At 35.8% G+C, this 22,351-nt stretch overlaps 1 protein-coding gene across 50 annotated transcripts in view; it reads right to left on the reverse strand.

Annotated features, from left to right (window-relative positions):
* Ptprd (protein tyrosine phosphatase receptor type D) overlaps positions 1–22,351 on the reverse strand; it is a 2,343,620-nt gene that overhangs the window by 192,343 nt on the left and 2,128,926 nt on the right. For 26 of the 50 annotated variants that reach the window (XM_045148487.1, XM_045148541.1, XM_045148532.1 and 23 more), the window contains 6 exons: positions 21,706–22,287; positions 12,854–12,987; positions 6,782–6,926; positions 3,402–3,707; positions 2,345–2,538; positions 1,057–1,083 (listed from right to left, as the gene is read on the reverse strand). In XM_045148487.1, coding sequence (XP_045004422.1) covers positions 1,057–1,083; positions 2,345–2,538; positions 3,402–3,707; positions 6,782–6,926; positions 12,854–12,987; positions 21,706–22,287 — 1,388 coding nt within the window. The remainder of the gene's footprint in view (positions 1–1,056; positions 1,084–2,344; positions 2,539–3,401; positions 3,708–6,781; positions 6,927–12,853; positions 12,988–21,705; positions 22,288–22,351) is intronic. The other 24 variants (XM_045148579.1, XM_045148578.1, XM_045148577.1 and 21 more) reach the window with 4 other exon arrangements.

Consider the following 22,351-nt stretch of genomic DNA (forward strand, 5'->3'; position numbering starts at 1 on the left):
AATGCTAGCTAACCTCTTTTCAAGGTCCTTTCACCCCTAGCTAATTGCTGAAAAGCAGACAAGCCAATAAGATAAAAGAAGTAAGTTCTATTACCAAGGTTATACAAAATTTGATTCTGCTATAGGGTTTTCATTCATAAAATAGGTCAATCACACAGGTAAGGGACACAGGAAGTAATATACTTTGACACTGGTCAAGTCTTCTGCACAGGTCTTGTTTCAGCTATACACACCTCAACCATAGTTTCTCATGCCCTGCTTCTCCTTGTGCCAATTGTAGGCTTGACCATGACTCTTAAAAACTGACATTCCCGAGGTTCTGTCCTAACAATGGCCTGCTGTATCTCTCTTAGGAACTAATAAAAAGATATATTCATTTGTTTTTCTTTGGTTTTCTGAGGTATGGTCTCATTCTAGCCCAGGTTGACCTGGAATTCACTATGGAATCTTACAGTGGCCTCGAACTCATGGCGATCCTCCTATCTCTGTCTCCCGAGTGCTGGGATTAAAGGCTTGCACCACCTTGCCCAGTTTAAAAAGATGTATTTGTTTTAAAACCAGAAATAATAACTTCTGGCTATAATAAAATTTCTTTTGCTTTGTGGCATGATGCTCTTATTTTCCTTCAAGTTTTTATATGTATAGCCACCTCTGAGATAATAACTATCACATCTATGTCATGTTATACACTGAAAATATAACCCTGATGTGGGGAATGGAGTCACCTACATCCAACACCTTGTTAGTGTCCATATGAGATAACACCATTTAAAACATGCCTCCCTTGACCTCTACCTTAAGTCAGAGTTAGCAGAAATCAGAATACCTATCGTGATCCCATGGCCATTTTATGCAATTAGTAGCACCATGCTGATTTCACAACATGAGAATCAAACCCAAGAGTGCACACATGGCGAAAAGAAATTAAGAATAGTTCTTTAGTTCATGCATTCAAGCAAATGTGGTGACAGATAAAGATAAGAGAAAAGCTTTTATCAGAGAAAAACACAAGCATATGCAGTCTGAGGTTTGATAAAGCAGGCAGACATTACTCACATGTTCAGTAGTATCATCAAATTCCCACTGATTGAGGTTAAGTAAGTTGAGGAGGTGGAGAAAATAAAAAGAAATGAAGAGAAACTTGTACCCTTCTCAAGGTGGTTTTGCCCTCCTTTAGTTATGAAGGAGGGATATTAAATCAGTGCAATAGTGTGTACAATGGCAGTCTTAGGATAGAACACTGCACCTCTGCTACTCCCATCACTGCCAAGGGATCAAAGCAGATATGCTGTGCATCACTGTCCCCAAGTCACCTACTCTGTTCATTCAATGCACTGTTCACAGAACTGAGCCAATAAGGAATAACAAAAGCTAATGTTTCTAATCCCATAATAATTCATATAATTTGTTTTACATCTTTCTTTGGTTATATAATTAAATCAAGATACTATTTAGCATCTCATTATACATAAATCATACAGTGTCAAAGAAGAAGTGTAATAGGTAGTGAAATTTCAATAAATAATCAGGAAGAATAAATGAAATGCACTGGCAAGGAACTCCTGATTCATGTGCCACTTTGTGCATCTGGCTTTATGTGGTACTGAGGAATCAGACACAGGTGTTCAGGCTTTATAAGCAAGTGCCTTTAATGGCTGAGCCATCTCTCCAGCACTAATACTTCATTTTAAACAACTGATTACCAAACCATTGAGAGATATCATGGCTGTTAACTGCTTCCATAAGACCAAAAAAAAAAAACTGCTCACATACTCTTATTAGTAATTTTCTTACCCTGTCTTCATGTAGGGATTTCTATTTATTCTCTAGGAAACCCTAATTAAATTTTGATTATCATTATCATTATCTTTACCATCTGGGATGGGAAGCAATTACTTTCTTCAAATACTTGACCTGATGAAGTGCTAATCAAACTACTATCTGACTACTTATCCTTGAATAAAATATGTCTCTTCTCTAGTAGACAACAATGTTACATTTAGATCTCAGATCAACTTAGTTCCAAGTTCCATCAACAGAACATAGATAGATCCCGCAGCTTAGTGTTCTACCCTGTGACTGAGTGAGAATCAATTTTTTGATTAGAAGTTAGAAATGCAAACTCAGACACAGTTGTAGAAAGAAAACAGCGACTTTTAATCAGAACTGAGTGCCATATGATTACATTTTATTTACTTAATAACACCACTAATTACAAAGGTAAACATTTATCAAAGTATTTACAAATCAAGAAATTTGTATAGGTTTTTAAATATCAAAAATGGAAAAGTAGAATTAATTTCTAGGTATAGTCTATGAGAAAGGAGCATATGAACAGGCTCACCTGTGCATCAGCCAGCATGATGTCCTTCAGCATGGGCTGGCCCTTGGGCTCACCGTTTTCCATCCTCACATAATGTACCTGGTATCCTCTGATCTGGCCATGCTGTTTGCTGGGTACAGGTGAGCGCCATGAGACTTTAACAGATGTTGAGTTGACAGCCTCCACCTCGACTTTGCGAGGAGGACCACTAGGAACTGGAACAACATCATCGGATAAAAGAAAATTATAGGCACGTGTCCCACCCAGTCAGAGCACTTCCTTTACTTAAAAATGGGCAGACTCACTATGCTTCATTTGAAGAATATAAACATTTTCAACCAATGAAAATGCTCAACCAATCTGCTCTACCATTTAAGAAAAGATCAAAAAACATGACCGATGCAAAAAACAAAATGGAATAAAAAAAGAGTATCAGAGAAATAGAAAAAAAAAAAAAAAACAAGTAAAAAATGCACAAAAGCCAAGGAAGATGCTTTGAGGTCCAAAGCATTAAGCACAAAGAGGTTCTGTACTGAAATAATAAAAACAGGTTGCTGAGCGTCGTGTGATTTTTAAAGATCTCATTTTTAATAGCAGAATAAAAAGATTCTTGGTTACATGGGTTCTCTTCTTGTTTTTCTCATACCAATAGTTAATCCACATAACAGATGCCAAAAACTGCACGGTGAACATCAGGTTCTCTGTCATATGCAAGATAAAAAGGGAACAAAGAAGGAGGCAGTTCCAAAAAGTTAACTTCAAAATGGCAAAGAAGCAAATAAAAATAGCCAAGAAAAACACAGAAGACTTTAGATGGTGATACAGAGAAAAGCTGGATCATAAGACCACAGGAGCAAGCTGTCCTTTGAAAAGTTAGAAAATTATTGCATTGAGATTGAAAAACTCAAAATGCCCAGGATGTAGTAAAGAGAAGTCTGTGGCAAAAATATTGAAGTAATAACATTGTTGGGTCAAAAGATGAGCAGAAAAAAAAAATGAAAAGGTAACTGTTAGCCTATTGAAAGCAGACCGAGATTGTGTCAGAGGAGTGCAAATTGATGCAGCGGAGGCAACATACCATCTTCATCGGTTCGAATCAACACGGACAAGCTCTCAGGGCCAGGGCCGACATCTGTGTGGGCAGTCACAGTGATCCGGTATTCAGTCCATTTTTCCAGCTGTTCCAAAAGGTATTTGGTAGTGTCCGAAGGAATTCCCAAAATCTCGAGAGGCTTATCGTCTTCCCCGTCCGCTGTAGCATACTTGATGGAGTATTGTGTAATAATGCCGTTCTGTTTTTCCACTGGTGGAGGTAGCCAACTTACCAAAATGCTAGTGGAACTTGGGCTGGTGCAACTAATGTCTTGAGGAGGAGCTGATGGCTCTTATTTTGGTAGTGAGTTAAAGGAGGATTTGAGTGAAAGGACAGGAGTGGTTGAAAAAAAAAATGATAGAACAAAAGAAAAAGCAAAAATAAATAAATGAACAATAAGGGCAAAAAAAATTCAAAAAACAACACATTGAAACTTAAAAGTTTTCAACATAAATTTATGTACCTTGGCTTAGTAACATGAGTAAACAAAAAAAAAAAATGAATAGATGACCAAAAATAACTTAAATGATGAATGGGGGGAATACATGAACATGAAACCTTAAGGTAGTAATAGGGCCTCAAATAACATTACCTTACCTGTGATTTAAATTCTTCTTCTAAACCAACTCCTTGGTATTTTCCACCCCTACTAGACTGGCTACCTGACATTCCAAAATCTCAAATAATGCTAATTTTTAAACTTGAGATTTTGCTGATGTTCTACATCTGTCACTCTAAGAGCCCAGTTCTAAGTCTTAGGATGAAGACATTTCCTATACTCTGCACTCATGAGCAAATGGGTTATGGTAAAATTTCCAAGGATTGCCAAATGCCATGCTACCACTTTTAATTAAATAGAAAAGAAAAAGAAAAAGAAAGAAACCCACCCCATCTACAAAACCTAAGTCTGTCTGACCCATTTTAATGAAAATTGCTAAGCTAACATTGATCGTTGTCCAAATACAGTGAACATGCAGAGTCAATAAAGGATGAAAATGCATAGTCTTGAGATTTACCTACCCGAGGGGAATGTCAGGCTTGTTGATTTGGACTGTCATTTGTACTTACCCTATGTCAGCTTTCAGCTTTTTTATTATAACTCTTCTTGAGACACCATTGCTAGTAAAGAATTAGATCCCACCAGCAAATTTTGGTAAAATCAGTAATTATCATCTATCCCTTACAAAAGGTCAATAACACAGCCATTAAAAAAATGTCTAGTGGAAATAACCCAAGAACCATCTGGAAATGATATGTTCAATATCTTTCATTTTTGTATGCAGTTATTCATACACAGTAGATTTACATCAGCTACAATATACTTTCTTACTGTCAATGCCAAAGCATACCGGTCACCTCTGAGCAACTAATACCCATTAAATGAACCAAAATCTATCATTATCTGAGAAGTTTAAAAGTCTGTAAAGATCAATTAAACTATCATGATGTGCTGTTTTAACATTAATACTAAGAAGAAATCAAAAGACATAAAACATGTAAACATACTTTTAAAGCTATTTGACATCATCCTAATTTTTGTAATTAAATTGCCATGGGGTTTTCTTGGAATTTTTTAGTCTGAATTTAGGAGGTGTAAAATCTGTCCACATGTTTGGAGAAATATTCTTCACTTTTAGTGTCTTGAGTTCATCCTTATAGGCTATCAATTGAATAACTCTCTATATTAACAAGAAGAAATCCTTATAGGATAGACTTGTAAAATTGTAACATAATTTACAAAACTACAGGTATGTCATTTTATTGAGTCTAACTAAAAATTCTCATAATCTCAAATTATGAAACTATTTATATGCATTATCACTATTTATAATAAATTGAATTGCCCACAAAATGTCAACAGTGCATTTTCAATTGTTTTTTAAATGGATTTGTTTTTGCTACATTTATATCTTAAATCATAGTCTATGAGAATATATTCAGCATTTTTTGAAACTTAAACTTCAACAAAGATTAGATTCCCTTTGATATGGCTGCCAAAGTCGATTATACCTATACATATATCTGTGTAAAAGGTAAGGTTTGGCAAACATCCAAAATGTATTTGTTGATGCATGTAACATACCTTTAAACTAAATATCTAATTTTAATAAATCACCCTCTACAATATAGTACATTTCCCTGCCAAGAGTTCTAAGTGTATATAGAAATTGCATTAATTTAGACACTATAATATTTAACTAACAGGAAATTATATGGGAACAGAGCTGAAAATCACTAATGGATTAGGCAACAGGACACTAATGCTTTTGCATATGATATTTTATTTCAGTAAGTGAAAAAATGAATTGTATCATTACAAACCTCAAAAGACTTCCAATTTCTATAAACTTAAAAAATATTGAATGACTTTTCTATTTGAAGAAAATTCATTTTTATACATTCTATATTTGCTGATAAGTCTAAGCTTGAAGTGAAAAGAGCATCATCATTAAATTCAGTGTTTCATATTACACATAGCTCCTGCCTATGCCAGAAAGTCAGAAAGCACAGATAAAATACTACACAAAATCTTCAAGGAAATAACTCTGTAAAAATTCTTAAATTCAAGGTAAGTTGAGTTATGTGCTAATTATAGATACTTACTATTGAAGAGCAAATGATGGTATTATAAGCCATTAATCTTTCCATTAAAACAATCTCCTTATACTAATTATGGAAAATAGTCTGTTTTTTTTTTTTTTTTTTCATGGTGAACTCTCATTAGAACAAATTTGGAAACTGAACTTAAAACAAAATACCTATGGTTGCAAATGTGCTCATGATCATCCCATTATCCTCAAATCTATCCAAATACAGAGTATTTGTGAATGGTCCCAATTTTTACATGTACTACTAACAGAGCAATAAGAAACTAGTCATAATAGCTCAGTATTTTTCTTGGCTAGGAACAAGCCTATAAAATAAAGTTGTTTTTTTTTTTTAATCAAAGTTAAAAATCTTTATCCTTAAAAAAGATGAACTTTGGCTTGTGCTGCCTCTTTGCTATGTCCTTAAAGGTTTTTTGTTTTTGTTTTTGTTTTCTTTTTTTGAGGGGGCAACGTTTTCCACCTGAATACTGTCTTATAGCTTATAATCTATACAATGAGGACAGATATAAGAATTTCTCTTTACTTTTTAGCTACAGCTTCCTACTTACTTCTCTGAATGATTTTCCATTTAAGAAGAAGAAAAGCTGGATCAGTTATATGGACCATTTGAAAACAACACAGGTCCTCACTGTGCTTGAATGTCCACAAGAGATAGATGACTATTAGCATGTTAGAAACTTTCTTTATTGGTGAAAGTCAATGTCAGATAGTTCCTAGTGAAAAATGGGCAGCAAGGAAACAAAGAGTGACACCTACTTGATTGCATGGTTCTTGCTGAAATTTCTGTGGTAGAAGCACCCAGGCCTTGAGGGGAGCGTGCTGCCAGACGGAAGTAGTACAGGCTATTTGGTTTTAGCCCTTGCAACCTATATGATGTGCCTGGCTCGATGGTGATTCGTTGCTGTGAATTACAAGATTATTTAGTCATTTTAATGGAAGATATACACACACACACACACACACACACACACACACTACTGTTTGCAATATCAGGTTTGTGTCATCAGCCACAGTCCAAAGCACGGTTGCCCACTCGATTGTAGGGAATGCCAAACATGAACAATTTCATTTGAACCTATATTTATCTCACGATCTTACACAATGCAAATAGAGAGAGGGCAAAGAAATTAAAACTAGAAGTATAAACATAGCATATTATTTATAAGACGTTGCTACAAAAGATGTGTGAGGAGCTAGAGACAGATCAGTTGGTAGAGAGCTTGGCCAGCATGCCCAAAGCCCTGTGTTTGATCCCTTGTACCACAGAAATTGAATGTGATGGTGCATGTGTATAATCCTAGTATTACATAGGTAGAGACAGGTTGAAAAGGAAGGATTTCAAGGTCATCCTTGGTTAGATAGTGAATTTCAAGCCACTACTGGCTACAAGAAACATTGTCTCAAAAAGGAACAGCAAAACAAATAGAGAACAGATATGAAATTGTAAAGTTCTGATGGTATAAAAAAATCACATTAGTCACTGAAGTAGGATGAATAATTTCAGAGACCATATAATTTGAGAAATTTCCTTTTTATTAATATAGAAACTATAGTTAAAAATACACAAAATTTTCTATACTTATTTCTATGATGTATACAGAACTTTTGAAATAAAATTCCTTTTTGCATGTTAAGTATGGGTAGTGATGGTGGAGTGTGTGGCTGTGTGGTATAGGCATAAGAATAAGGACAGATGTGCTCTCAGGCACAAGTAGGTCAGGGGAAAATGTTTCATGTGCTTCCTCTATTGCTCATCTTTGTATTTCTTTGAGATGCTGAAGGTACAACTGCACTTTCTCCCACTGTTCTCAGTAAGTCTTGGGTCTCTGCTTCCCACAAGAGTAGGTTACAAATGTGCATGGTCACAAGCAGCTGTTTTCTTGGGTTGTGGAGAATGAAAATCAGGCAATGTAAGGATCCCTCAGGCTTTCACACTTGCTGCAAGCACACTTACTTGCTGCATCATCGTCTATCCAGCACAAGATGCCTTCTTATTAAAAGTTATAATTATACATTTGATATTGAAATCTGCCTTTGCATTTTAGTAAACAGCATCCTGTGGGTTATCAGTCTCAGACTGAACATAAGTCTGGAATAAATTATAAATTGCAAGCAAATGTCATCAAATAATGGAATAAATATTCTGAAGACTTTTGAAAAAAAATATTGTTTGCTGTTCATACAAGAAAGTCAGGCAAAAGGAATTCAAATATTAAAGTGGAGAAAACATAACTAGTTTGTTTTTGCTTGCAAATATAAAATCTTTTAGAGGCTTCAGGTTCACCAAATAAGAAAATGTTTCCTTAAGCAAAGCATTATAAATCACAGTAGGTATATGGAATTATTCTTGCATCTCTACTATTCCTAAAGGATGATCACTACTGACTATTCATTTTAATGAACATGTTAATTTTAGTTTGGTGTTGGTGAATACATAAAATAATACAGAAAATATCAATGCAAAACACTAGTATATGAAGTTATGCTATGAGCTAAGTCAAATAAGTTTTTTAAAAAAATTATAATTGAGAATGATCTGTTCCAGGTTCAACCATTTTTCCTCAAATTTCTTTATGTCGTTTTTTCTTACTGCTGTACAGATTTCCATTGTGTAGATATACCACATCTTTGTTATCCATTCTTCTAATGATGGACATCTGGGTTGGTTCCAGCTTCTAGCTATTATGAATTGAGCTGCTACAAACATGGTTGAGCAAATCTCTCTGGCTTTTGGTTTGAAGGTTTTAGGGTAGATGCCCAGTAATGGTATAACTGGGTCTGTTGGTATTTCTATAGTCAGCTTTTTCAGGAGTCTCCATATTGCTTTCCAAAGTGGTTGTACCATCCTGCATTCCCACCAACAGTGTATGAGTGTCCCTGCTTCTCCACATCCTCGCCAGCATTTATTTTCATTTGACCTTTTGATGTTGGCTATCCTTATTGGGGTAAGGTGGAATCTCATAGTTGTTTTAATTTGCATTTCTCTGATGATTAGGGATGATGAACATTTTCTTAAGTGTGTGTTTGCCATTTGTATCACTTCCTCTGTGAATTGCCTGTTTAACTCTGTGCTCCATTTTGTGAGTGGGGTATTTGTCTTGTTATTGTTTAGACTTTTGAGTTCTTTGTAAATTCTAGAGATAAGGCCTCTATCAGTTGGATAACCTGAAAATATTTTCTCCCATTCTGTGGGTATTCTATTGGCTTTGCTTATTATATGCTTGTCTGTAAAGAAACTCTTCAGCTTCGTATGATCCCAATGGTTGAGTGACTGTTTAAGAACTTGAGCCACTGGGGTTTGATTCAGGAAGTCTTTTTCAATTCCTATATCATGGAAAGTACTTCCTAAATTTTCTTCCAGTAGTTTTCGAGTTTCTGGTCTTATGTAGAGGTCTTTGATCCATTTGGATTTGAGTGTAGTGCATGGTGAAATGTGTGGATCAAGTTTTAGTTTCCTGCATGTGGTTATCCAGTTTGTCCAGCACCATTTGTTGAACTGATAGAGGCCTTATCTCTAGAATTTACAAAGAACTCAAAAGTCTAAACAATAACAAGACAAATACCCCACTCACAAAATGGGGCACAGAGTTAAACAGGCAATTCACAGAGGAAGAGATACAAATGGCAAACACACACTTAAGAAAATGTTCATCATCCCTACTCATCAGAAAAATGCAAATTAAAACAACTATGAGATTCCACCTTACCCCAATAAGGATAGCCAACATCAAAAGGTCAAATGAAAATAAATGCTGGCGAGGATGTGGAGAAGCAGGGACACTCATTCACTGTTGGTGGGAATGCGGGATGGTACAACCACTTTGGAAAGCAATATGGAGACTCCTGAAAAAGCTGACTATAGAAATACCAACAGACCCAGTTATACCATTTCTGGGCATCTACCCTAAAACCTTCAAACCAAAAGCCAGAGAGATTTGCTCAACCATGTTTGTAGCGGCTCAATTCGTAATAGCTAAAAGCTGGAATCAACCCAGATGTCCATCATTTGAAGAATGGATAACAAAGATGTGGTATATCTACACAATGGAATTCTATACAGCAGTAAGAAGAAATGACATAAAAAAAATGAGGAAAAATGGTTGAACCTGGGAACAGATCATTCTCAGCGAACTTACCCAATCACAGAAAAAAAATCGACACATAGTCTCACTCATCTGCAACACCTAACCTGAATCTGCCCAAGATGCCTTACATACCCAGCAAGCACCTCATGGGCTAGACAATAAGATGGATGGGAGGGCAGGGAGTGAATCAAAGGGTGGAAAACAGTAACCCAGACCCAAACGGCAAAGGTACCATAAAATTCTACTTCCTAAAAGACAGACCAAATGGCTGAACCTTCACTAGACCCTTACAGGAAACACCTGAACCACAAGACACTGGAGAGGGTAGGATCAAGACTGACCTAAATCTCCTACATCTTCCCTCCCTCCCTTTCCCCCTCTCCCCTCAATCTCTCTCCTCTCTAACTCTTGTATATTAGTTATCTTTTTCCTCAATTTCTTAGTGGACACTGACCTGTAACCCCCACTTCCAGCTTGGGCCTACCATCCACAATGAGCTTTTGATCAGAGAAACCTACAAGGTTTCCCAAAACAATGACAGACTTCTGTCAGAGTACTTGATGACCCACCAAAGGCCAGTGGTAAGACCCTATTGCTGAAGACTCCATATGCAGCTGACGCGTAAAATGGAATGACATGGCTGGAAGCCAGGAGAGAGTCAGTCCCCAGACAGTCAGGGTGTCTAGTGCCAGAAGGCGCTACATAGGCGACTGGGGGAAATGACCAAGATCTGTCCAAGCAACACATTGTTTAACCTAATTAGCAACAAATAACCAGATGTGATGCCCACACAAGTGCAATAGTGGTACACGGCCATGGTGAAGAATCAATTGCTCTTGATTTGGCTAACTGATCTACTCAGTGGTACTAGACCCATAGCTGGAGCAGAACCATACCCAAACACAAGCCCACTCTACAATATCAAGCTACCGTCAATCACGGGGTATAAGAGGGCCTAAACCTATCATACTGTCTATCAAAAAAGTAAGTGTTATCTCAATTTTCTGGATGCTAACTTACTCTCCGTTGGAGAATCTGCTTCTCTTTTCCAGATAGATGCAGATCCTAAGAAGAGAGCTGCCCCAACATACCTCAAAAGGGGTCCAACTGAAACTAAGGACAACTGGCGAAATAAGCAAGGGTGATGTTTTCCTGCGAACCAGATACCAGCACAAAGGGGAAGGAGATCAACGCAGAGAAAAATCAACTCCTACCAAATCAGAGAGCCAGAGCCTCAGAGGCCCCCAACACCTCAGCACTGAAGCAGACCAAAAATGAACCCAACATGGCTCAGGGAAATCTTGCGGAAGAGGGGGCGGAAAGAATGTCAGAGTCACATATTGGGTCATGATTTGCAGAGACATTTATCATACCAATAACTGGGGGCTAACTCCACAATGCACGACCCATTTTCATTAATAAGGAGGGTCTAATGGGAGGGGGTAAATCACAGATGAGCCTAAATAATGGTACCAAACTGCCTGTATTTACTGAAAAGAAAAGTAATAAATTAAATTTAAAAAAAAAGAAAAAAAAGATAAAAATAAAAAAAATTATAATTGAAATTCATAATTTATACCAGCCTTGCTAGCCAATTCTAAAATCATTGAATTTAAAGCTTGTTATTCAGAGATTCTGCTAGATCCAAATATATGCAATAAAACTGCTTAAAGGACTGAATTAACTTAAAACAGCATTTGGACAATGTGATATCTGTTAATTTATAATAGTTCATTTAATATGTGAAAAATTTTAATGTTCCTTGTTATGAATTAGGGGTTAAACAACTTATTGAAGACTTCTTTAGGATAAAGCATGATGAGAAATAAGGTAAAACGATTTATGTGGGACTGAATTTTTCAGGTGTTATTTTACTAGATCTTTTTATTTTGTCCTTAAGCTCCTTTTTCACAATAGAGTAATATGTATTCATTGTAATCATTTCACTCCATTCTGACAATTTTCTATATATTTGAATGTAAATTTCTACTGTATCTTCCAAGTGCAACTGAAGAGTCAAGACAACACTTCAGAGTGTAATGATTAAAAAACATGAACATTCAACCCTTCCTGGTTGTATGCAATTTTCAGCCCTGCTAACCAGTAGTGTGAAACTCTGTAAGAATTTTAAATGTGTGTGTGTGTGTGTGTGTGTGTGTGTGTTTATGCACTCTATTTTGTTCTGTATGAATTGTATTGATAGTATGTGTACAGTTCTAAGAATGAAATGAGTTTGAGTTAGTATCCATAAAAGTCTTATAGCTATGTTTAATATTAAGTATTAATTACATTTTTTCATTTCTCTCTATTACTCTACTCTCATTTCATTTTACTGCATCCTATTATCTATGTAGCTACATTTATACCAGGTAATGTTTCACATGCTAATATTCATCTGCTATGGGATATCTTTTTCTTAAAACAGTCTGAGCACATTCATCCCACTAATAACTTTCAGCTGCATACAGATCTCAGTCAGTTACATGTATATGTAAGTAACTTAAATACTTTAATGTAGAAAAGAACAAGAGGAGGTCCCTGTGGCTTTTGGAGCATTTGTTCTTCTATCACGTCATATTTCTAGATTTTGAAACTTAGAAACCTGAATTGAAAGGTATTCTAGTAAAATACATAATAGATCTTATTCTACTCCATACCCCAAAACCATTCAGGATTTTGGGGGAAGTTCCTCCTTTGTTAAGTAAATCTTTTCCAGAATGAAGAAAAGATTCATTAGTCTCACCTCTTCTCCATGTTCCCCATCTTTGTAGACCAATTCATAGCTGGCAATGGTGTCTGACCGTGGAGGTGTCCAAGACAGCAGAATGCTTGTTTCAGATTCAGGTTCTGCTTTGAAGTTTAGAGGCTGCCCTGGTACTAAAAACAGGGAGGCAAAGGACTGAACTCACCATCTCAAGGAATATTCCAAACTCTTTCCTTATACTGTACAAACCTAATGGAGTCTACATACCTTATATCATCCAAGTTTGCCTGTTTGTAAGCAGCTCTCTCTCTTTTTTTTTTTAACTCCAAAGAGCAAGAATTATGTGATAAATTCATCCCTTGTCCTGGAGTAGTTGCAAATTCACACCAGATATAGTAGAATTAAAGACATGTGTTTATTTACTAGCTACAAATAAAGTAATGTCTCTGAGTTTGATTTTTAAACATAGTATATTTACTTAAAAATAATGTTGACAAAATTAAATTAATTACAAATATATTTGAAGTAAGCCATTGTTGTCTACAGCTGAGTAGAAATGTTCTCCCTTGAATTGTTTATAAAATAATATAGTCTCCATTAGCAAATCTTAGGTAATCATAAGCCTCAAACATTTATCCTTTCCAATAGACATTTTAGTAATGAGGAAGGAGAAGGGGGAAAAGAATATAATTTGCAAATAGTTATTTTTAACTCAGGTTAAATTACTTAATGTATTAGGCCAAATGCAAGTGTAATATTGTCCCTATTGGCTTGTAGATAAACTACACTCAAATTACTGTTTATAAGATGCACTTATTATCACAAATATAGTAGCAACTGATGTTATCTAGAATTCTCATGTTAGTTACATAGAATTTACAGTAGATAATATGAGATAGCCATATTTCATATATAATAAGAATGTGAAGTCCACTCTGGTTAATATATCTTACTCAAATAAGGATTATTAATTCTCATTTCCTTGTTACCACTTAACCCCACTGAAAGTGCTCCATTTATATCTATAAGAGTTCCAAGAGTCATTAGATAGGTGGGAAACTTAAGGTTGGTCCTAAAATTCAGAAGTGCAAAGCCTAAAAATAATATTGGTAGTCACTAATTATCCTTTATGGTTGTTTTCATCTTCCCCTAATTTCCATAGGTCTGGGGAAGAAAGCATGTGTTAACTCTTAAATCAACCCAAACCATAATACAGTGCAGTGTCATCAAAAATTAGTCATGTCTTAGAAACAGGGACAATTCCAAACTGCTATTAGTAGACAAACACATGTTATACATGTGCTCCCTACTGCATGCTAATAAGTTGACACCAATTGAAGACATCTGGGAAACCCAACTCACTTTCCTCACTTAAATTGTTTACTTTATACTTTACTTTGTCATCAGCAAATTCCCAATTGTCTCTATGCTTCATTCCTGCTCCTTGACACAATCTAATCTAATCTTATCTTGTTTGGTTCTATTAAGAGCCTTTCCTGCCAAATAATGAATTAAAGAGGCACATAAATATCTCAGAGGGAACACTTTTTTTTTCTCTCTCTCTGTGTGTGTGTGTGTGTGTGTGTGTGTATTTGTGTGTGTGTTGTGTTATTTTTTAACTTCTCATATGAGCTATGGGGACTTTTCTTCCCGTGCTTACAAAATCTCCTTCTGAAGTGGCTTAGGAAGAATATATGTAATTTATTAGATTTTAAATTTGCAATGTAAATATAAATGCTCAGAAGCAAGAGGCAAATGATTATATGAGTGGGGATGGTATAAGAGGCCTGGTAATAAGAGGAAAGTGTTTACCCATGAAAGGAAGAGTGGTCCAAATGAACACTAGTAGATTGCTACTTTAAGGACTTGGGACCTAGTTTTGCTCAAATGTCTCTATTTTGTAAAGATATGTTGCTAATTAATCTTCTAGGGAAATATTTCTATATATATATATATATATATTGTGTATGCCACATTGTGTATGTGATTGTCAGAGGACAACATTGGGGTGTTGTTTCTCTCCTTCAACCTTCTTTGAGACAGGGTCTCATGTTGTTTTTGCTGCTGGGAAGGCCTAAGTACCTGGCCCACAAGCTTAAGCATACTTATTACGCTACCTCCCATTACCAAAGGCACATTGGAAACACAGATGCATGTGCAACTTTGTGTCTGGCTTTATAAGTGAGTTCTGGGGATCCAAGCACTGGAGTGAAGGCTCTGAAGAAAGCACCTTTGACCTCAGAACCAACTCCTCAATGCATTAACTTTTAATAAATGAAAATGTGTTGAATTTAGAAAAAGCATATCCCATGGGACAAAAATGTATCAATAAGTTAGATTCAGCATATGCGTTAAAGTTTTATCTTTTTATTATACTAGGATCAAGGCTCATAAATCACAGATTGATGCCACAACTCAGATTTTCTTGGGAACTGAATCTACCTAAACATATCACCTCCTGGGTATCATTTTGTCACATTTGAAACAGTCAACATGAAGCTGAAGATTCAAAGAGAAAACAAAAAACATTGAGAAATCAATGCATATTTTCTTAAATCTTCAAATATATTGGACGTAGTGCTTAAAGTATGCAGATAGATAGATAGATAGATGATAGATAGATAGATAGATAGATAGATAGATAGATAGATAGAGAGAGAGATAGATAGATAGGACTCAAGCTCTGTCATATTTGTTTTCTTCCAAACACAAAGAGATATAGTGAATACTCTAATTACCTGTCAATTGAAACATTGTGGCTGTAAAGGTCCTATTTTATATTTATATTCATGTTTTATTCATATATATGTATATTTAAATGCAAATTTATATGTATCCATGCATTTTCATATAGATTTTCTCTGTTTCTACACATCAATTATTATTATCTTCACTTACTGGTTTGCTGTTTATATGTAATATAAGTCATTTTACTGATAAGATATTTTTTGTGGTAATAGTCTCCTCATAAATCCATCAATTATATAAATATTTTAACATTGTCAAAACTCATTAATAAACAAAATACATTATCTGGAGCTTTAAGTGTAATCATACTGTATCTGATAAGATTAGAATCTGATGACACAAGAAATGAAAGTGAAGCACACATATCTCTTTAAAAGTATTTTTGAACCACCCTTACATTTTATGTTACTCATGGCTATTTACTACATGCTCATAACACAATAAAGAAAATGTCTCTCAAATAAAATTATACTAACAAATAGGAAATGCTTGGGTAGTATTACATTTATACTCAATGTAAATATTTGAAGGCAAGTAGCTCAAAGACAGAGGGTGAAAAATGACTATGAAATTTAAAAAAAAAAACCTTCATTTGATCTGAAATACTACTGTCTTTGAAAAGATCAATGTCTGAGCAACATGTAGAAATTATCTCTGAGGAGATAACAGTTGGCACATGTATCACTAATCTATAATTTCATCTCATCATATAAGCATGTGAAATACTGTAATATATTAGAGAATGTTTTATCACTATATCTACTACTTCAAGGTGATAGATATTTTTAAAACTTGTATGTCTATTATACCAATAAGTGCTAATAAAAGCAACTCTCATAGATGATCTAAAATCAAACAAACTTTCTAACGTGGCATATGGTTTCACATATACACCAATGGCAAATAAGCAGGGAAGACATAACATCTATACAAATCTTACTGTCGACTCTCCTTGGATATACAGAAGAAAAGATAAATTTATTACAGTTGTAGCTATAATGGATGCTCCTTTACTCATTGCTAAAAGTGTTCATGGAAAGCTATAAAATTAGATGGTGAATCTCATAATATCGATTCTGAGTATGCAGTCATTCTCTATTTTGGTTATTGGCCTGTTGATCTAAATTAATGAAATGATTTATAAGGTTTTGGAAACTGGAAGGACAATATATCTAAATGTCACCATTTATATTTTGACTCTTTCAATTTCCAGAACTTACAGTAGATTTCATTTCTTTTCAATGCTTAGAGCTTGCTTGGAAAAGTGACACACATGTGTAATATAAGCATTTAGAAGATGGAGGGAAGAAGATCAAAAGTTCAAGGCCATCATCAGCTGAAGGGTGAGTTTAGGACCAGTCCCAGTTATGTGACAACTAAGACTTTTCCTGATTATAGTGAAATGAAGTTCAGAAATGATTTCTCTCGATGAAGCTTAGGAAAAATAAAAAAGACCCATACCAGGATTTAAATTTTGGAATGCCTCCATTTTTCATGAATTTCAAGCAACATCTATTTTAATGCCTTATCTTAAAGATATAATTCATAAACTAGGCATGGTGGTGCACGCTTTTAATCCCAGCACTTGGGAGGCAGAGGTAGGAGGATCACCATGAGCTTGATGCCATTCTAAGAATACATAGTGAATTCCAGGTCAGCCTGAGCTAGAGTGAGATCCTGCCTCGAAAGTAAGTAAGCAAGTAAGTAAGTAGGTAAATAAATAAATAAATAACAACTCTTGATCATAAATGGTATTTCTCCTTTATTTGCTAAAAGTGCTTTCTAAAAGAGAATATATTATTTCAGCATGATGTAATAGCTTGCCTTTCCAATCAATGGCCATGCATTCCCCACATCTAAAGGAAAAGGTGATTGAGCCAGATGTGGTGGTGCACACCTTTAATCCTAGCACTCAGGAGGCAGAGGTAGGAGGATCACCAAGAGTTTGAGGACACCCTGAATTCCAGGTCAGCCTGGGCTAAGTGATACCCTACCTCAGAAAACCAATAAAAAGGGAGGGGATTGGATATGACTGTTATAGCAGCAGTTATAGTTTTGGAAAACTAGAAAGATCAATACTTAGTTTTAGAAAATAATCATTTTAAATAAGATTAATAATCAAGGTGAAATACTTTTATAAATGATCATAAAATGTACACTACATTTTTATTTCCCAGACTATTAGAAATATCCAACTTTATATCGAGCCTTAATTCTGTCAAACAGCATGGCCATATTTATAGATGAAATCCAAAGTAATGGTTTATGTATTAAATGCTCTTTCTTTACCAGTATTGTTTCTTCTAAACCTGATTTTAAACAAAACAAAGAATGCAAGCATTTAGAGACTTCAAATAACATTATGTGAGCATCTATCCGTCATAGAAAAAAATTAAAATGCATATTTTCATACATATGTAAATAAGCGTTTATGTTTGTATGATTTTTTGAGCAGTATGTTTCTGTAGAAGTAAAAAAGATAAAATCACAGTGAAATATTCTTATTCTTAAGTTTTATACAACCCATCTAAAAGGTAATGGTCATATGTTCTTATATCTCAGTAGTTCTAGGAATGAGCTAGTCAGCAATAACTAAAAGGAGGAGATCAGCATTATGTGTATCAGAATAAACATCATTGTATTTGGCAGGTGTCCACTAATATCAAATAGCCTTTGTTAATTAAGTCTACAGAACAGAACAAATCACTGGGAAGGTTTTCTTAGTTTATTGATCCTGGCAGGCATAAGTTACTAAGTCATTACATATATTCTTAATGAATATAAAGAATACAACTATGTGGCTGGGGAGATAGTTCCGTGGTTAATGGTGATTGCTTGAAAGCCTGCTGAACCTAGTTCAGTCCTCCTCGGAACGTGCTTAAAATGGGTGAGTCTGTGGTCCAAAAGTACCTGTGCCAATGAAAGGCATAGCCAGGAAATTCCTGAAGCTTGTGGGCCAGGTAGTTGTTTGCAAACCCAAAATGAGATATCTATGGTGTTTTGAATTAAGTGTTCCCCATAAACTCATATGTTCTGAATACTAGGTCCCCAGCTGGTGCAAGTTTGGGGAATGGAGCCTTGATGGAAGAGATGTTTTGTTTGGGGTCTCATAGGTGTGATAGCCAGTTTTTCTCTGTCAGTGTGTGGCTCATTCTCCTCTCGCTGTTTCCCAACTACCAAGGCAGAGGTCATGTACAGCCTCTGCCCATGCCATACTTTGTTTGATCAAGTATAAGCCAAAATAAATCCTTTCCTCTCAAAGGCTACTTCTGATAATATGTTTGTCCCAAGAAAAGTAAGCACAACAAGACCCTACCTTAAAACAAGGTGAAAACAAGTTTTGCTCTGACCTCCATGTTTGCACCATGGCATGTGCATACCCATATGCACATGCACACAAAGATACATGGCACTGTTTAAATTTATGGTTATAAAACTTAGAGCCAAATTTAGAGACTGAGTATAAGAACTTTTTGAGAAAAGTATTTATTTCTCCCACTTCTTTCAGATAAACTTATTTTTTTTTCAAATCTACACATTTATGTGTAGTTTTGCAATGTTATAACCTAATAACTTGAGAAAACTTAAATATAGTTTGTAAATAAAGATGAAAACTAATATTTTTTCTCTCTTGTTTCTCTTTACTTACTGAAGACTTAATAGGCACAGACACATTATAGCTATTGCATTAGAAAAGTATTAGTTTTAAATATAAACTATAAAGCATTCAGGGATTATAATTTTTCTTAATGCTTGGTTATGTTATGACTCAAGATTACTTTTCAAATCCCTTTTCATTTTCTTTGAATTTCCTTCAATTTACTCATTGCTAAATGTGATAATCCCACATTCACTAATTGGACCATGAGAATTAATGCCATGCAAATTTATAGCATAGTGGTTACTATATATTAGCTGCTCTCATTCTGATATTTTTCTATTACCTTACAAAATATGTCTCCCCCTTTAACTAATCTATACCTTTCCTATGAGGTGTTGATCTCTCACAGACATTTATATTTTGAAGTCTCTTGTATAGCAGATACCTCTAATTTGAAATATTCTCTCCTCAGAAGAGAAAGGAGAGTTATTGATAAAGTCAAAATTGAAATTTAAAAATAAGTGTCATGGAACCACTCCCAAGGTTATATTAATTAGAAACTGAATTAATTCCTTCCTGGGGTTTTGGGAAGACAGGAAGGAAGTTCTATAGTCCTAGGAAGTTGAAAAACATGGTAAAGGCATATAAAACCCTACCCTCAAACTATAAATGAAAAAAAAAAAAAAAACTGGATGGAAAGACTCCGATTGAGCTGTCTGTAAGGCATGTGCTGTGCTTCAGACTCCAGCCAGCCCAGCTGCCTGTGGGTTGTGCAGTTAGCTCCAGAGACACAGCTTCCTTGAGTTGTCACCTATACTGAGGTGGGAATTTTAGTAATGCCGCTGTATTTGAATCATCTATCACTCCTGTAAACAACCCCTCTCCCTGCTCCATAAGTAAACCCAATAAACTCATTGGTTCACCAAAACTGTTCCTGGAATAATCATCCTTTGGAGATGTTTGTACCCTATCTGGCGAGAACATGTGTATTTGTGTCACCTCAGGAGAAATGTTTCCATGACAAGGTCCTAATTCCCAGTACTTCAGGACATGCCTTTATTCGGAGTCTGGTTATTCAGACATAATTATTTAAGATGAGATTATTAGGGTAGGCTCTAGTCCTTTATGGCAAGTCTTCTTGTGAAAGGAAGTTTGGACACACATTTTCATAAAACTCCTATATGGAGGGAATGTAGGCATCAAATTTTTTTTTTAATAATTTTATTTATTTATTTATTTGAGAGCGACAGACACAGAGAGAAAGACAGATAGAGGGAGAGAGAAAGAATGGGCGTGCCAGGGCTTCCAGCCTCTGCAAACGAACTCCAGACGCGTGCGCCCCCTTGTGCATCCGGCTAACGTGGGACCTGGGGAACCGAGCCTCGAACCGGGGTCCTTAGGCTTCACAGGCAAGCACTTAACCGCTAAGCCATCTCTCCAGCCCCAAAAGTTTTGTCAAGCCAAGGGAATGATAAGACTGACAAAACCAATGGCTGAGGAAGAAGGAGTATGGAATCTATTTTCCTTCATGGTCCTCATGAGAGCCAATCCTGCAGGATAAAATTGAGTCTTCCAGGGCCTACAACTGTGTGATGGTAGACTCCTCCTGCCTAAATCACTTAGAATGTGCTACTTTGTTGCAGCATCTCTAGAAAAAAAATACAACCACAAATTCTACACTGTGGTCATTTTAATAGATGAGAAATCTGTATTTCAGGGTGGTGATGCATTTTTATGGTTTTGATCTTAAACATTCCCCAAAGACCAATATACTAAAAGACTGATCACTAGCCTATGATAATAGTGGTTGATGGCATACTTTTTAGGAAGTGGGCACTAATTGGAAGAAGTGGGTCATGACATGCTGATATTGAAGGGGATGTTCTCTGCTTCCTGGTCCAGATGAGGCGATCAGTTTTGCTCCAGAACATGTTCCCTAGCATGAAGTTCTGACTCATCATGGTACCTACCCATGGACTGACACTTATGAACTGTGTGGCAAAATATTTCTTCATTTAAGTTATCTCAGATATTTGGGCTCAGTGATGGAAAGCTAACAGATAAAACAGATCATCCATTATCAACAAATGGTAATAACAAGTGGAGGCTTAGGATGCAGACAGTCCATTGTGCTACTTCAATCAACATCATAGACATGAACATCATGGCTAAAATATTAGAAAAGCTTAAAATATAAGCCCTCCTATATTTTTGTATCATTTTTAATTGTTAGAGTTTTCCAGAATAATGAAAAAAACAAACATTTCAAGAGAGCACCTAAACTGCTAACCATCTCTCCAGCCTCTGAGAAATATTTCACTTGCCACTTTTAGTCAAGGAAAGCATCTTGTAGAAAGCATAACTTTCCCTTAAGCAGCTGTTGTTTTTTTTAAGTTGTTTATGCTGTTTATTTTCAGATCTCTAGTTTGAAGTTCTAAATCTCAAGCGTTTAGATTAATATTATCTTTGTTGTTCTTGTTTTTTCTCCGTCCCACTTTCAAATGATAACCATACCTTAATTATCATTTTCAAACACACTCACCTCCTGTCTGTGTGATGACTTGTATGTCACTTGAAAGCGGACCATCTCCAATTGAGGTGAAAGCCAGTACTTTGACAGAGTATGTTTTCTGGGGCACTAGGTTGCCAATAGTAGTGATTTGGCTGTCAGCTACATTGTGTTTCATCCAGTTGTTGACATGTTGAGTGGGATCCATTGTGTAATAAACTCTGTATCCTTGGATCTGTCCATTTGGTTCCTCTGGTTCCTTCCACTGTACCAAGATGGTGGTAGAGCTCAGCATCCGTGCCTGGACATCCCGCGGGGCACTGGAAGGTGCTTGCTCTGAGGTCTGAGTTAGCACAGGTTCACTCGGAGGCCCTCGGCCAATGTTATTAACAGCAACAACTCTGAATTCATAATCTGAATAGGGACTTAATCCAGCAACACTGTACCGTGTGGTTGCTACCCCATCAATTTCTTTGTAAGGTTCCTCAGAATTTTTAGGTTTATGCTGAATTATATAGTAAGAGACAGGTTCAGGGTTCCCAGAGTCCCATGTAAGTGTAATGCTTGTAGCAGTACTCTCAGTCACAACTGGAGTTCCTGGAGGTTTGGGTAAGGCTTGGGACAGAAAAAAAATAGACAATGACCACACATTTTCTCCAGAAGATTATACAAATCAGTG

This window comes from Jaculus jaculus, chromosome 1 (genome assembly GCF_020740685.1).
Source record: "Jaculus jaculus isolate mJacJac1 chromosome 1, mJacJac1.mat.Y.cur, whole genome shotgun sequence".
NCBI classification, from domain to species: Eukaryota; Metazoa; Chordata; class Mammalia; order Rodentia; family Dipodidae; genus Jaculus; species Jaculus jaculus.